Source organism: Leiobunum rupestre, chromosome 3 (genome assembly GCF_980474605.1).
Source record: "Leiobunum rupestre chromosome 3, qqLeiRupe1.1.hap1, whole genome shotgun sequence".
Taxonomy (NCBI): Eukaryota; Metazoa; Arthropoda; class Arachnida; order Opiliones; family Sclerosomatidae; genus Leiobunum; species Leiobunum rupestre.
This window is the reverse complement of record NC_143386.1, coordinates 4,550,600-4,564,089: the sequence shown is the minus strand read 5'-3', so window position 1 is coordinate 4,564,089 and position 13,490 is coordinate 4,550,600. Positions and strand designations below refer to the sequence as shown.

The 13,490-nt window shown below is 37.1% G+C and overlaps 1 protein-coding gene across 1 annotated transcript; it reads left to right on the top strand.

The window, feature by feature from the left end:
- Positions 1–742, top strand: LOC149949146 (uncharacterized). Its single transcript, XM_090169182.1, has 2 exons — positions 1–518; positions 578–742. The coding sequence occupies exon 1, from the start codon at positions 167–169 to the stop codon at positions 494–496; it is 330 nt and encodes a 109-aa protein (XP_090025308.1). The 5' UTR covers positions 1–166; the 3' UTR covers positions 497–518; positions 578–742.
- Positions 743–13,490: the final 12,748 nt, after the last annotated feature.

Below are 13,490 nucleotides of genomic sequence, written 5' to 3'. Positions count from 1 at the left end.
GCCAAAAATTCAACATATTCGAGTCTTCGGATGCAAAGCTTTTGCTCAAGTACCCAAAGCACGACGTTCAAAAAGGGACGACAGAGCTATCGAAGGGATCTTCGTTGGATATGGTCTTGCAACTAAAGGCTATCGTATCTTCAACCCGATAAACAACACGATCATAATGAGCAGAACCGTCCGTTTCATCGAGGGAGATTCCGATGACATGTTCTCCCCCAAGTCACAGCCAGAAGGGGATTCTTCGGAAGTAGCAACAGATTTCATACATAGCTCCGACACGACTGACAAGGAAGAATCCGGCACTTCGTCAGACAACAGTTTTGAAGAGGATGAAACCTGTTTACCACGACGTCCCACATGGCCAAATAAAGGGGTTCCACCAAAACGACTCGCGTATGCAGCAATTACTGAGCTCATACGACCACCTGCCAACTGGGAAGAAGTCGTAAACTTACCTGAAAAAGAGGAAGTCGAACTGGATGGCAGCTGCTGAAGATGAAATGAAGTCGTTACAAGAACGGTAGACATGGAAGCTGGCGGTTCTACCAGCCAATCGAAAGACTATTGGATGCAAATGGGTATTCAAGACTAAATGCGATCAGAGTGGAACGCCTCAGCAGTACAAAGCACGTCTTGTCGCCAAAGGTTTCTCGCAAAAATTCGGCGAAGATTACGATGAGACTTTTGCTCCTGTCGTAAAGTACGACACAGTCAGAGTTTTACTAAGCATCGCTGCAGCCACAAGATGTAAAAACAGCGTTTCTGTTTGGGGACATCGACGAAGATCTGTACATGTATCAACCCCTTGGATTTATACAAGCCGGTCACGAAGATAAAGTCTGCAAGCTTAAACATAGCATCTATGGTCTTAAGCAATCTACGAGAGCATGGAATAAAAAGGCTACTGAAGTTCTTCTCGACAACAGCTTCACCAAAAGCAGAGCCGATCCATGCCTGTATAGCCGACAAGAGACAAATAAGAGCTGGACTTATATCCTCCTCTACGTGGATGACATGCTTGTGGCCAACGGTAGTGACGATATCATCGACTCCATTGCTCGAAGCTTGACTTCTCGATTCGAAATCAAGGACCTCGGAGAAGTTTCCTACTATCTAGGAATCCAAATCTCACGATTAGAGGACGGCAGTTATCAACTTCACCAAGCGACGAAGATTAAACATATGTTAAAAGATTTCAAGCTGGAAGATGCGAAGCCTACCAAAACGCCTATGGATATTGTGTATCAAAAATTGGACGGGGAAGATGATGTTTTACCCAATAACACACTCTACCGTAAGACCATTGGGGTTCTACTACACATCGTTACGGTATGAAGACCAGACATCGCAAGTGCAGTTGGAATTCTATGCCGTCGCGTGGAAAATCCTCGAGACCGTGACTGGACTGCTGCCAAACGTGTAATGCGATATCTAAAGGGTACCATTGATGTCGCACTACAACTCACGTCAACGGCAACCCCAGAACTTAAAGGATACTTTGATGCAGATTGGGCTGGCGATCAACGAGATCGAAAATCTACGAACGGTCATCTCTTTCTATTGGGTGATAGTACAATTACATGGTCAAGCCGTAAACAGTCGACTGTTGCCTTATCATCCACGGAGGCTGAATATGTCACAGCAGCAAGCGCAGCTCAAGAAGTCCTGTGGTTCTGTCAACTCCTTCAGGATCTGGGTCGACAATTAACCTCGCCAACTACCCTTTACGAGGACAACCAGGGTTGTATTAAACTGTCCCTGACTGAGCGTACAAATTCTCGTACGAAGCAAATTGACGTAAAGCACCATTTTCTTCGAGATCTTCAAGAAAAAGGCATTATCAACGTTCAGTATTGTCCAACTGAAGACATGACTGCCGATCTCCTGACAAAACCATTGACAAGAATCAGACTCAACAAACTGATGGCGAAGGCAGAAATAGTTTCAACACGTCGAGAAGGGGTGTTGGAGATAAGCGCCGGCGCCTCTACTACGTGACCTTCGTCCGTCTGATAAAAACCATATAAATGTGAACAACCGTTTATGCAAAATACAGATTGTTCTTTTTTTAACTTCTTATATATACTGTATACATTAGTCGTTATATGCATTCACTTTTCTCTTGTTTCAAATAAACATGTTACGTTGAAATGACTCTCTTCATTCATAGGATTAGTTTGGTCGTCTATTTTCTATCAGTCACTAGGTAGTTTCTCTGATATTTTAAACAATTCGGTAGTCAAATCAATATTTCTTATCAAAGATTGATAAAGTTCTACTTATTCCACAAATGTCGCCAATTTTAAATGCGTATGTTAACGGAGGAGAAAAATTAACCGAACCGTAAAGATTTTTCCATATTTTAGCAAAATTATCTAGAGTAACTTCCACAGGTTTACATTTAATTGATCTTTGATAACTATTGTTATAAGCGATTATAATATCATCTAAAACGTCGATATAGTTAAGGGTGTTATTCTTTGTGAAATAGCGATATAGACGTTATTTAAAACTTCTAATGAAGCTCTCACAAACCGACGCCTTCATTTCCGATCGGGTAGCGAAAAAGTTAATGTTTCTTCTTTCTAATTCTATCTGCACTTTTTGACAAACAAATTCGTTTCCATTATCACTTTTAATTCTTTTCGGCCGGCGACCTTTTAAAAAAGCTTTCTTATTTTTAACTGCTACCGCCATAGCGTATTTGCTAAATATGTCGATGATACATAATACATAGCGGGATCCTGAATTATATTTAGACAGCTTCTGAAAATCTGCCAAGTCTGCAATTCCATAAACAATAGTTCGATTTCGTTTGAATCGTCTTTTTGCAGGTTTATATAATGTATTTGTATCCCGCTTTATAAGAAATTGTGGTCCTTTTTCCAATGAAACCTTTAAACCTTTATGTCGAGCTGAATTATAGAGCGCTCGAACTCCGGCGAATGTACCCGGGTCTGCGGCATTAGTAATTATTTTCTCGAGTTCTTTCTCCATATCGGGTAATATTTTGATGTAATGGAATGTAACGCCAAAAAAAGAAATTCAATAATTATAATATTATAATAACTATGATAATTAAAATGATTTAGTTAAATTAGCTTAAAACACTAAAGACACGGTTTCTGTACAACCCTCCATTGTAAGCTTATAATATAAAATGATAACAAATTTATCAGGTTAATATATGTTATTTAGTATCTATCCAAGGTTTTAGAGGACCAGGTGAAGATGAAGATAACGTCGAACTACTTGGCGGTGTATGAAATACAGCGAATGTTTTTAACTGTGCCAATTTTACAGGAGTTATAATTAAACGTTTTGAAATATTTCACTTATGAATACCGACGTAAAACTCTGTAACTCCTATAGGATCAATTGCTGTTCCAGGTGTTTTGCTCACAGCATCGTACAAGACATCGATTATATTAGATCCTCCAATCACCTGTTCTCGAATAGAAAGCTCTCCTGAGTTAGCCCATCTAATATATCTCGGATCTTCCGTAGTCGCTCGGTATAGTGCAATTGCATCTCTAACATAAGTTGCAGGTAGAGAATAAGATATTTGAACGAACCAGGTTTTAGGCCGTCCAGAGTTTTCAATATCGGAAGTGATTTGCTCTTCACGTATGAATGTTAGATGTCGTTGAAGAGTTTGATTGTACAATGCTAATTTCTCTGATTCGTTTAAATCTGGATTATCTAGAATTAATTTTATTTCGTCATCGAGTGTCTTCTCTTTTTGAGATATAGGTGTTTGCACAGTTTTGGGTGTTGTAGTGTTTTTTAATCTCTCCAATACATCTTCAGCTACTAGAAGCTTTTTTCGAGCCATTATCGGTTTATAGATCGACTTATTGTACTTCCCACGACTGAACTACCGATAAAAAACAGTGGTGCTAATAAAAATGGTAGAAAACCTCCTTTTTGAACCGGCATCTTTCGTCGTTTTGATATATATGTAACGTTCTCCTTTGACACGTTTCGTATAACGGCGCTATATTTTATTTGTTCCGTGTAATAAATTATTACAACATTTGACGAGGGCCAATATAGCTTCTTAACCGGCGTACTTAATGGCTTATTTTCTTTGATTTGGATTGCAGGATGTTAGGAAACGTAGAAATGTCTTTCCTTACCCGTTTGGAAACATAAATTCAGAGATTTTTCTTAACCTTTCTTAAAACGTAATGAACAGTCTTGGAATATCTTCTAGTTATGATAATTTAGTGCAACCGATATCTTCGATGTTAGTAACTGAAACTCTTAGGAGTGTTGATAACTTTCTATAATACACTTCATTCGGGGATAAAGACTGCAGCTTCTTCACCTGGTATTAAACCCGTTCGTAGTTAATACTGATCTGGAGTGTGAGGTTTCAAGTCAACCAATAAATACCCGATTTTCCGTGACGTGGCTTGTTGGAATGCGTATATAACGTATTTACTATTGGTTGGGTATATTTTTCTCGCGAGATGATTATTTGTTGATTTGTCACGCGTTGATTTAAAAATAAACAGATAATGTGCATTTAAATTTTAAGTTCTTATTTATTTTCCAGGGCAATAAATGTTTTGCATTAGAATTAGCACGGAGGTCTTTCTGTGATGAGATTAACGAAAAATAAATTAGTTTGGTCTGTATTATTAGAAATCTCGCAAAGTAAATCGTCTAAAATAACTAAATTCCTAATTTGATAATTTAATATATTAACGTCGAGTAACCCTTCATGAAATTCAACTGAAAGTGTATGTTCTAATTATGATTGAAAATGTTTTGGTTGATACTCGGTATAACACCATATTATCTTATCCGGAGGAGTGATATGCTGGTCTTCCCACGTTGAATTAACTGTCCTACCAGGAATTACTTCCCATATTGGGTTGACCCGGGTACGAGTCCGTTCATAGGAAGTTGTAAGCTTAAATCCATAATGGTCAATGAGAATCGGAATATTGGTGTAATCAATTTTATTAGTTTTTAACTAACCATATTTACAATTGTTTAAAACTACTTAAGGAGTGTACTAAGTTACGTTTAAAGAGTATTTTGTTAACACGAATTCACCCAATCATTAAACACGGATTCCAAATTTGTCGGTATATGTATGATGGGTAAGACTCTTGTCAGAAAGACGGCTTCTTGCGCATCTTTTATCCACGTCCTTAACGTCTTTGAACCTGTCTCACACATCTATGAATAATGGTATGAGGTGTCGTACATAGTGTTGTAGTTCATCAGTCCAGTCACAAATCACATCGAGATAATCATCTCGCCTGTTGTAAGAAAAAGGGGTTTTAACATACACTTCCACTTCCAAAAATGAAGTGGAAGTATACTTTATCTGAGACCATAGGCGTCCCTATACTGGTCTTGGCCATCTAGCGACAAAATAACACAAATTTATAGAATAAATCAACTATTTGCTGTTCATTAATTACATTTAAAATCGTTAATGTCTCGAGATATTTAACTATTTATTTTAAAAAATTATATTAAAACAATTTTCTTTGTCTTACAAAAAAATTTACTTACACTAACAATGTAAGTTGACACAAATTATATACCAGAAAACATCACATGGTTTTCTGAATAGTTTAAGTTACTAACAGCATCTAAAAAGTGTAAATCACCTCTTTGATAACACTCCATCATTAAACAGTCATTTTGTAATTGGGACCCGTGCGATATTTAACACCCGTAACACTTGTTCCGAATAACAAGTTAACTTCCAGGCGCAAAGTCTATACACTGATCCACTAAGCGTGTATGATTGGCGCGGGTATGGCTTTCAACACTGAAGTTTTGGACGGATTGAAGTTCATTTTCGAACTGCATGATTAAATGTTGCTGTAAGGGGACGGTTGTTGTTGGAGTTACCCACGTGAGTTCGGTGATATTAATTGGAATAAAACTCGTTTTAAGTTAATATAAGGACTTTATTCTTTCTTTAAAACTTAAACGCGACAGCCAACGGATAATCAACGTCGAAGTGGTACGTTCAGGAGTAGTCCTGATTCTCCTCCATTCCTCGATGCAGCTACCTTTTATATCCTTGAAAAGCCGCGCTCGCCCGACCCTTGAACGGTGATAAGGAATCCGTCAGACCAGTGGCGCCATCTTACCTACGCCGCATCAACCTGTAAACAAGCTTAGGCCCAATCGGGGTTTCCCATATAGGCACCCCGTTACATCTTCCCGCCCAACAAAATGGGAAACCCAGGAAAAAAACTTCCGCCAGTACAAAAACCGTAGAAATCTTTATTAAAAAAAACCGAAACACAACGTTACAGTAGATAGATCCCATAGAACCTCTGGACATTAACCAGTACCGCCGACTCCAACCCCCCAACCTCCTCTCTACGCAGAGCCGCCAAAGTCTCAATCAAAAAACTCACCACCCCCGGAAGGGTAATGGATACCTCCGAAAAATAGAATGCCGGAAGACCCCCCGGAACCAACAAAGGAGCCCCAGATTCTACCACAATACGCCCCACCGGAACATGACGAAAAATACGTCGAACTTCCTCCATCGAGGGATACGTAGCCAAAGGACCGTACCAGAGCATTAAGTTAGGAAAATGGGCCATCATTTGAAACGCCATGTCTTCGGACCCCGAAAAGTTATGTAACAACACAGCATGCCCCACCGGAAGACAGTCCTTCAATACCTGAAAAACCTCCGGATACGCCTCGCGACACTGTACAACAACCGGGTAGCCCAACCGACGAGCTGACCCCAACTGTTCCACAAAAACAGCCCGCTGAACACTATACCAAATTCTCCCCCCGATAGTACGATCCTCCTCCGAATCCCAATCCGCCAAGGCGAACGACTTGCCAACGGACCACGACATACTAAACCCCTAAGAGTAAAAAAAAACCCAGTTACCAACCGTAATATAACTACCCCAAAAACACATGACAAGGCCCTGCCCCAGGTTCACCCTGCCACAGGGAGCCGAACAAAGAAAACGCCGCCATACCCCATCCGGAACCAAGAAGAGAACCAAAACCGCCAGTACGTATGTTACCAACGTGATAAGAAATCACCAAAACCCCGCTCCATGAACCCCCAATGAAGTTGATGAAACTGTCGACCAACGTACCCGACCCGGTGTAAGCTTCCAACCACCAGTTTGATGGTGCCCACAGAGGGAAACCGGCGCCAAAACTCTCCCTCAACCCACTAGCGCCATCCCCGAGATGAGCCAGGTGAAAACCATCATAATGCTTCATGCCCCAGTCCCAGACGACGACAACCACACCAACTCCGACCGGCCAACCCCCCGACAGTTTTACCTCCGCGCAAAGGTCATAGCCAAACCCGTCCTGAATACCACCGCCAGTGTGCCAGCCAGGCACGCCATGAAAAACCATCCTCTACTATCCCACAACTCCGTACCTTCCTGTACCCAAGGCCCTGAACCATCGCCAACAATGGTGATAGACCCGGAAAAGACTGTTGAAGTAAATAGCGCCAGCTCCCTAAAATATATGTTCGTCTTCTTCGTTAATTCTTTATCTAATACCCTGAAACAGATCGTTTGTTTATCGTTACTATTTTTTATTGTTATAATCGTGAGGTGTTTGATTTAACAGGCATATATATATATATTTGTATATCGTTTTTAAAGTTCAGTTCTGATTAAAGATTTGACCTGTTACTACGATGCTTTTTACTTAGCTTTAGGCCTAGAATTTCATCAAAGACCAATGTTCCAAGATAACCCGTTAATAAACCCAGAATTCCCCAACCATTGACCGTAATATTGCCCCACTAATAAATACCAAAACCAACGGACCCCAGAAAGAACCGCCACCAACCGTATCTCCCATTACGGAAAACAGGCTATAAAGAACCCTTACCCCCATTTAAAAACTTGCTATAAACCCCGTTAAAAATAAACCATGACCATCGGAAGATAGCCCACATAGAACATAGTATATATAAAATAGACCCCCTACAACCTGCCCATTCGCCATAGGAAAGACATTGCGGGAGAGAAAAAAAAACTCCAAGACTTACGATAAGCGGAACAAAAAAAGATATCTCGGCGGTACCTCCAAAATGTAAGGGGACGGTTGTTGTAGGAGTTACCCACGTGAGTTCGGTGATTTTAATTGGAATAAAACTCGTTTTAAGTTAATATAAGGACTTCATTCTTTCTTTAAAACTTAAACGCGACAGCCAACGGATAATCAACGTCGAAATGGTACGTTCAGGAGTAGTCCTGATTCTCCTCCATTCCTCGATGCAGCTGCCTTTTATATCCTTGAAAAGCCCGCGCTCGCCCGACCCTTGAACGGTGATAAGGAATCCGTCAGACTAGTGGCGCCATCTTACCTACGCCGCATCAACCTGTAAACAAGCTTAGGCCCAATCGGGGTTTCCCATACAGGCACCCCGTTACATTGCGTTGACAATATCAATCTGCAGGCTAAGACCATCGCTGTCAGTCTCAAGTGGAAAATCATTTTAAATGACCGAAAAAAAAGAGGACCGATCACTATTTCTTGCGGTACTCTGCTCAAAAGACAATGAATAACGCAAGAAATTGCCTAAAGGAACACCGATTGAGATCGGTTTAATACTAAATCAAGATTTCATGGCAGAGTGTGATCACCTACTCCGGCAGAATCCGAAGTGGCGACCACAAAATCGACAATCAAAGCACATCTGTCATTTTTCAAAGATTTATTTACATTTTAACACAATACAAATGGTCTTTATTCGTAAGAATTTTGCAATTTAGCTTCCTTTATTAATTGATATGTTGCCTCCACCCCTAGATGGCCCGTTATTTAAATAATCTAATTTAGCCCTTATATTTGACCATCAATCTGTCAAACAAGTAGTTTTATACCCAAGGATAATGATTAAAAGACCCAAACTCAAGAGCTGGAGTTAAAAATCTATATTTTGTTGTTGCAATACTTGACATGTATTATATTTCAATCGCAATTGAAAATATGACTGTAAGGTATACTTTTTGTATGACCATTCTTTAAACTGATTGAAAATATGTTCCTTAATGTTTTGAGTTACAATTTGAACAGAGCCATGCGATACACTTTAACCAGAAACTTAACAATCTCCATTTTTTAAACTATCGAGAAAGCCTCTTCACATTTTTCCCTCCAAATTTTGCATATTTTGAAATAAACCAAATCAGTTTTTTTTTAAATCGTTTTTTTTAAACTGCTTTATTTTACTATTAATATAATTTTCGCTTTTATTTAACCGTGCATAAATATTCAAATAATGCGCTTAAGTCAAACTTTATAACTTGTTATAAATCGTTTTGACGTTCTTCTGGGGAAAGTTATGCGATCAAGAGCTGTAATATAAAATCTCCTCTAGAGGTTAAATGGAACATTTACAGAACTCACTTATCAGCTTGGTGAAATGCTGCAATGCACTGAAGAACTTAGACTATTAAAAACTAAAGTGCTCTTAAAAGCATTTAATCGTTTTCGATTTTATCATTAGCAGTACCTTACTTAATGTAAAATTTTATACATCAGAAAACAGAATCAATTAGCTTCACTTGGATTATTTAGTTTATAGAGTTGAAATCGGGAGTTTGTATTTGATGTCGAATTAGAGTGAAATGGGCGTACATTTAAAAGCGTATTTAAAAAAATTCCGAATTTAATAAAAGATATTTAAATCTTTTGAAATATCAGACTCAAGAAAAACGAAACATAAATTCGACCTTTTACCTGAGATATTATAACATAATTAAGGGGATAATAACTTATCTGGGCTAAATTATTTTTACTATCACCTATTTACAAAATCTATTTATTTTATGTCATAGGATTGCTATGGGTTTCTAAAAGTGATATTTTTAAAAGAGAAGGTATGTAAATAGTTTAGACAATTGAATGATTTATATCGTTCTTGTCCGTTTAAGCAGTTTTATAAGCAAGTTTGCAAAATTATAATGAACAATGATAGTCGGTGTTGGTTTAGTCAGAACAAATAAAAGATATTAATAAGGTATTGTTAAAGACGTTTCTGGTTATTCGCCGTCAACCACTAACCGCTTTATGGCTTACACTTAGAACCTTTCTACAGGGTCATTCCATGTCAAATTTCCAGTTTTTGCAAAAAATGCCCCACGGCCCCATGCGCGATTTAGACGAAAATTTACACGTTAGTAATTGAGATGATTTCGGAGGGAAACCCAAATTCTTAGCCCTAATTTCATCGTAGTTTTTAAAATAGGATTTTTTTAATATATTATGTATAAAGTGTTCATTTTCAAAACGCCGAAACAAACCAAATACAAAAACCAGAAGAGATGTATGCCTGGTGCGTTCAAAATGTGACCAATGTTCAATTTGGTTACGTCTCTAAAAAAGACGTTGATAAACAAGTGGAAAAAATTTGCCTCACCGAAAGATATATCGGAGTAAAAACAATTCCCGGTTCTCGATCGCACCATGCGTTTCTTCCGATAAATGAAAATGAACTTGAGATCAAACGGATATCTGAGGATGAATTTGCGACCAGAGTTGTCCTGTTCCAAACGAACCGTGCGAACATTTTAACTTAGGAAGCATGCGTTCCAGAAACATTTATTGCGTGTACATATGACGAAGGTTGGTACATTGGGAACATTGTAAAATGCTGCAAAGAAGAAAAAGACGTATCTGTTAGTTTCTTTCGTAGAAAAGATCTTAAGCTTTCTTGACGTATGTTGGGTGCCGTTTGAAAATATAAAATCAGTAGTTAAACCTGAAATACGTTCTGATGGTAAAACGTATTTTCTTAGCAAATTAGATCACAAGAAAATTTTGCTCCTGAAAGACGTTGGAAAATAATTTTTTTTCATTGTTTCGATCAAAATTTCGCAGACAAAATTTTTATTCCTTGTTTAGTTCCTTAATTATTTAATGATTTATTAAAAGTAATAATAGAACACACAAAAACCAAACCAAAATTAAAATATTTTGCTCTAAAGTTTTTTGTTCTGTATTATAAAATTTAAAATAACATTTGTTTTTAAGATAAAAAAGCATATTTTTAAGAGTTATTTTTTGGGTTGAAGGTCTCTCATATACATCTTTTTTATTTATGCATTTCGAAGCTTGAAATCTCAGCTTTCTAACGGTTTAATTTTCTTTCTGTATATTTTTGTCCTTTATACCATAATTTGCCGTAAAGCACTACCATGTTTTGCAGTTTTTCAAAAAATGGATCGGTTCAAGTAGCTATATTTCAGAAACTAAACTGACTAGAATTTTTTCAACGAAATTTTCGTATTTATTGGGTCCATGTTACTTATTATAAACTTCAATATTTATTTCATATTTAATACCTTCGCGACAGAAACCTTTTTAGTTTACCTCAGTTAGCGACATTCGAGTAAAAATCGTCGTTTTCAACAATTTATGATTAAAAATCTAATTAAACAAATTGTATAAAATTTACCCTAGTAACTCTCTACTACCCTTATTTATAGTGTAAAAAGTGTGATGGGGCTACCTTTAATTATTTTAAAATTATATGAACGAAAATACCGGGACTTTCGGCGTTTAGAAAATGAACACTTTATACATAATATTTTTAAAAATCATATTTTAAAAACTACGATGAATTTAGGGCTAAGTATTTGGATTTTCCACCGAAATTATCTCAATTACTAACGTGTAAATTTTTGTCGAAATCGCGCATGGTGCCGTGGGGCATTTTTTTTCCAAAACGGGACATTTGACATAATACAATAAGTTCTATGATCACTACTGGTTTCACCTAAGTCCTTAACTTGTTTTCCTTTAAACCATTTGTGGTATTAATTCGTAACGTATTTGGATGAGTAAATTAATAATTTCAATTCGATTTTTGTGTATAGCCATAGGGTTTTGCCAAAACGAAACTTTTGTACTATTCTAAAAGTAGACCAGTTTTGATTATTCTTCATCTCGACAGTACTCTGCAAAATCCATCGATATCAGTTAAATTCATTAGAACTTGTTAGCTGATGTCCATTGCAAGTTTAAGTTATATTCTTCACAAAAATCTACAAAATAAGTTTTTGTTTAATCTTCATAAGAATCCATTATTTTAGCAAAAATATTAAAGTATTTATTGAAATATCACGAAGTTAACAATTCATTCGGAATTTTCATAGGAGCCACAGGAAAATGTTAAGTTATTTTTTTTGCTTTTGACGCTATCGGTGAGGTTTTTTTTAGGTTTTAACCTTCTTACGAATAAAACATTTTACTTATCATTAGAAATGTGTCTTATGTTGACTTAATTAACCAAGTTAAACGTCTTATTACTATTGTAGCACAAATTTGTTTTAAAGAACTTTATAACAATTAAGTTTGCAGAAATTATCAAATTTATCAAACCGTCAGCGTGGTATTATAAACATTGTTACTTCATTAAGATGTTTTTAGCTTTTTTATTATTGAATTCCTAATGGTTAATTTAAATCAGTTAAAAATAAATTTGAAAGATAATGCGATGGATTACACTTTTTTATTTGAAACAGAGTTAAATTAAAATTTTGGCTAATACGCAAGGCACCACCTAAGTCTAAGCCAACGGTTCTGAATTTATTTTTCAAATCGCCATCAAATTATTGCTATTCTTTCATACGAATGATCTCCTGCACATTCAAATTTTTGGCCAAAACAGATCAGCCCTGGATCTTGAAACCCTGTAGACCTTAATTTTATTGCATTATGTGGAGGATTGATGGGGCTTTTAATGCACATCTCTTTTTGGTCCTAAAATATTTTTAACTTTTCTCGAACTTCCAATAATTCCGGTCTAAGAAAAAGATTTTATATTCGATCGTAGCCAAAACGCTTTTTTACTTTTGCTTTTGATGTCTGTTGAATGGCTAAAGTTTATTGCACGAAAATTACGTTCGATTAATTTGCCAACTTTTGATTATTGCTTTATTTATAAAAATTTCTGAAACGAAATTTTTAAAACACTGACTTATACGACTTCGAAATTATTATTGGATTAAACAAAGGAACAGGGTTGTTGGGGTTTTCAGCCTGAAATGTGTGTCGACGTTATTGTAAATTGTACATATTTGCAGTTCGTTATACATCTAGCCTGAAATGTATGTTAATTAAATTGATAGGACTGACTTAAATATATAAAAGGGATTTTCTCGTTAAGCCTACAGTTGGAATAGTTCATGGCAGCTAGAAGCAAAAATACAGCATTCAACACAAGGAGACAGCAACCCGTCAAAAGTCGTGCATTTTCTTACGTACAGTTTTCATTGGTTAGACGCTTTAGCACCTGCTGCCGTCGGAAGGGGAAAATTCGGAAATGGTCTTCCCCCTTTCCGAAAATTGTTCAGCGTAAAGGTTCGTCCAATGAAAGTTGCACGCAACTATGGCACGCCAAACGGGACAAAATTATAAACCGTCTGGTGGAGAAATGTTTTAGTCTCGTCGGGAGATGTCTTTGTCTCGTGGGGAGATGTTTCATTGTCTCGTGGGGA

What these genes read in the sequence shown, in the direction of transcription:
- LOC149949146 (XM_090169182.1), top strand. Translation starts at nt 167, where the DNA reads ATGAGCAGAACCGTCCGTTTCATCGAGGGAGATTCCGATGACATGTTC.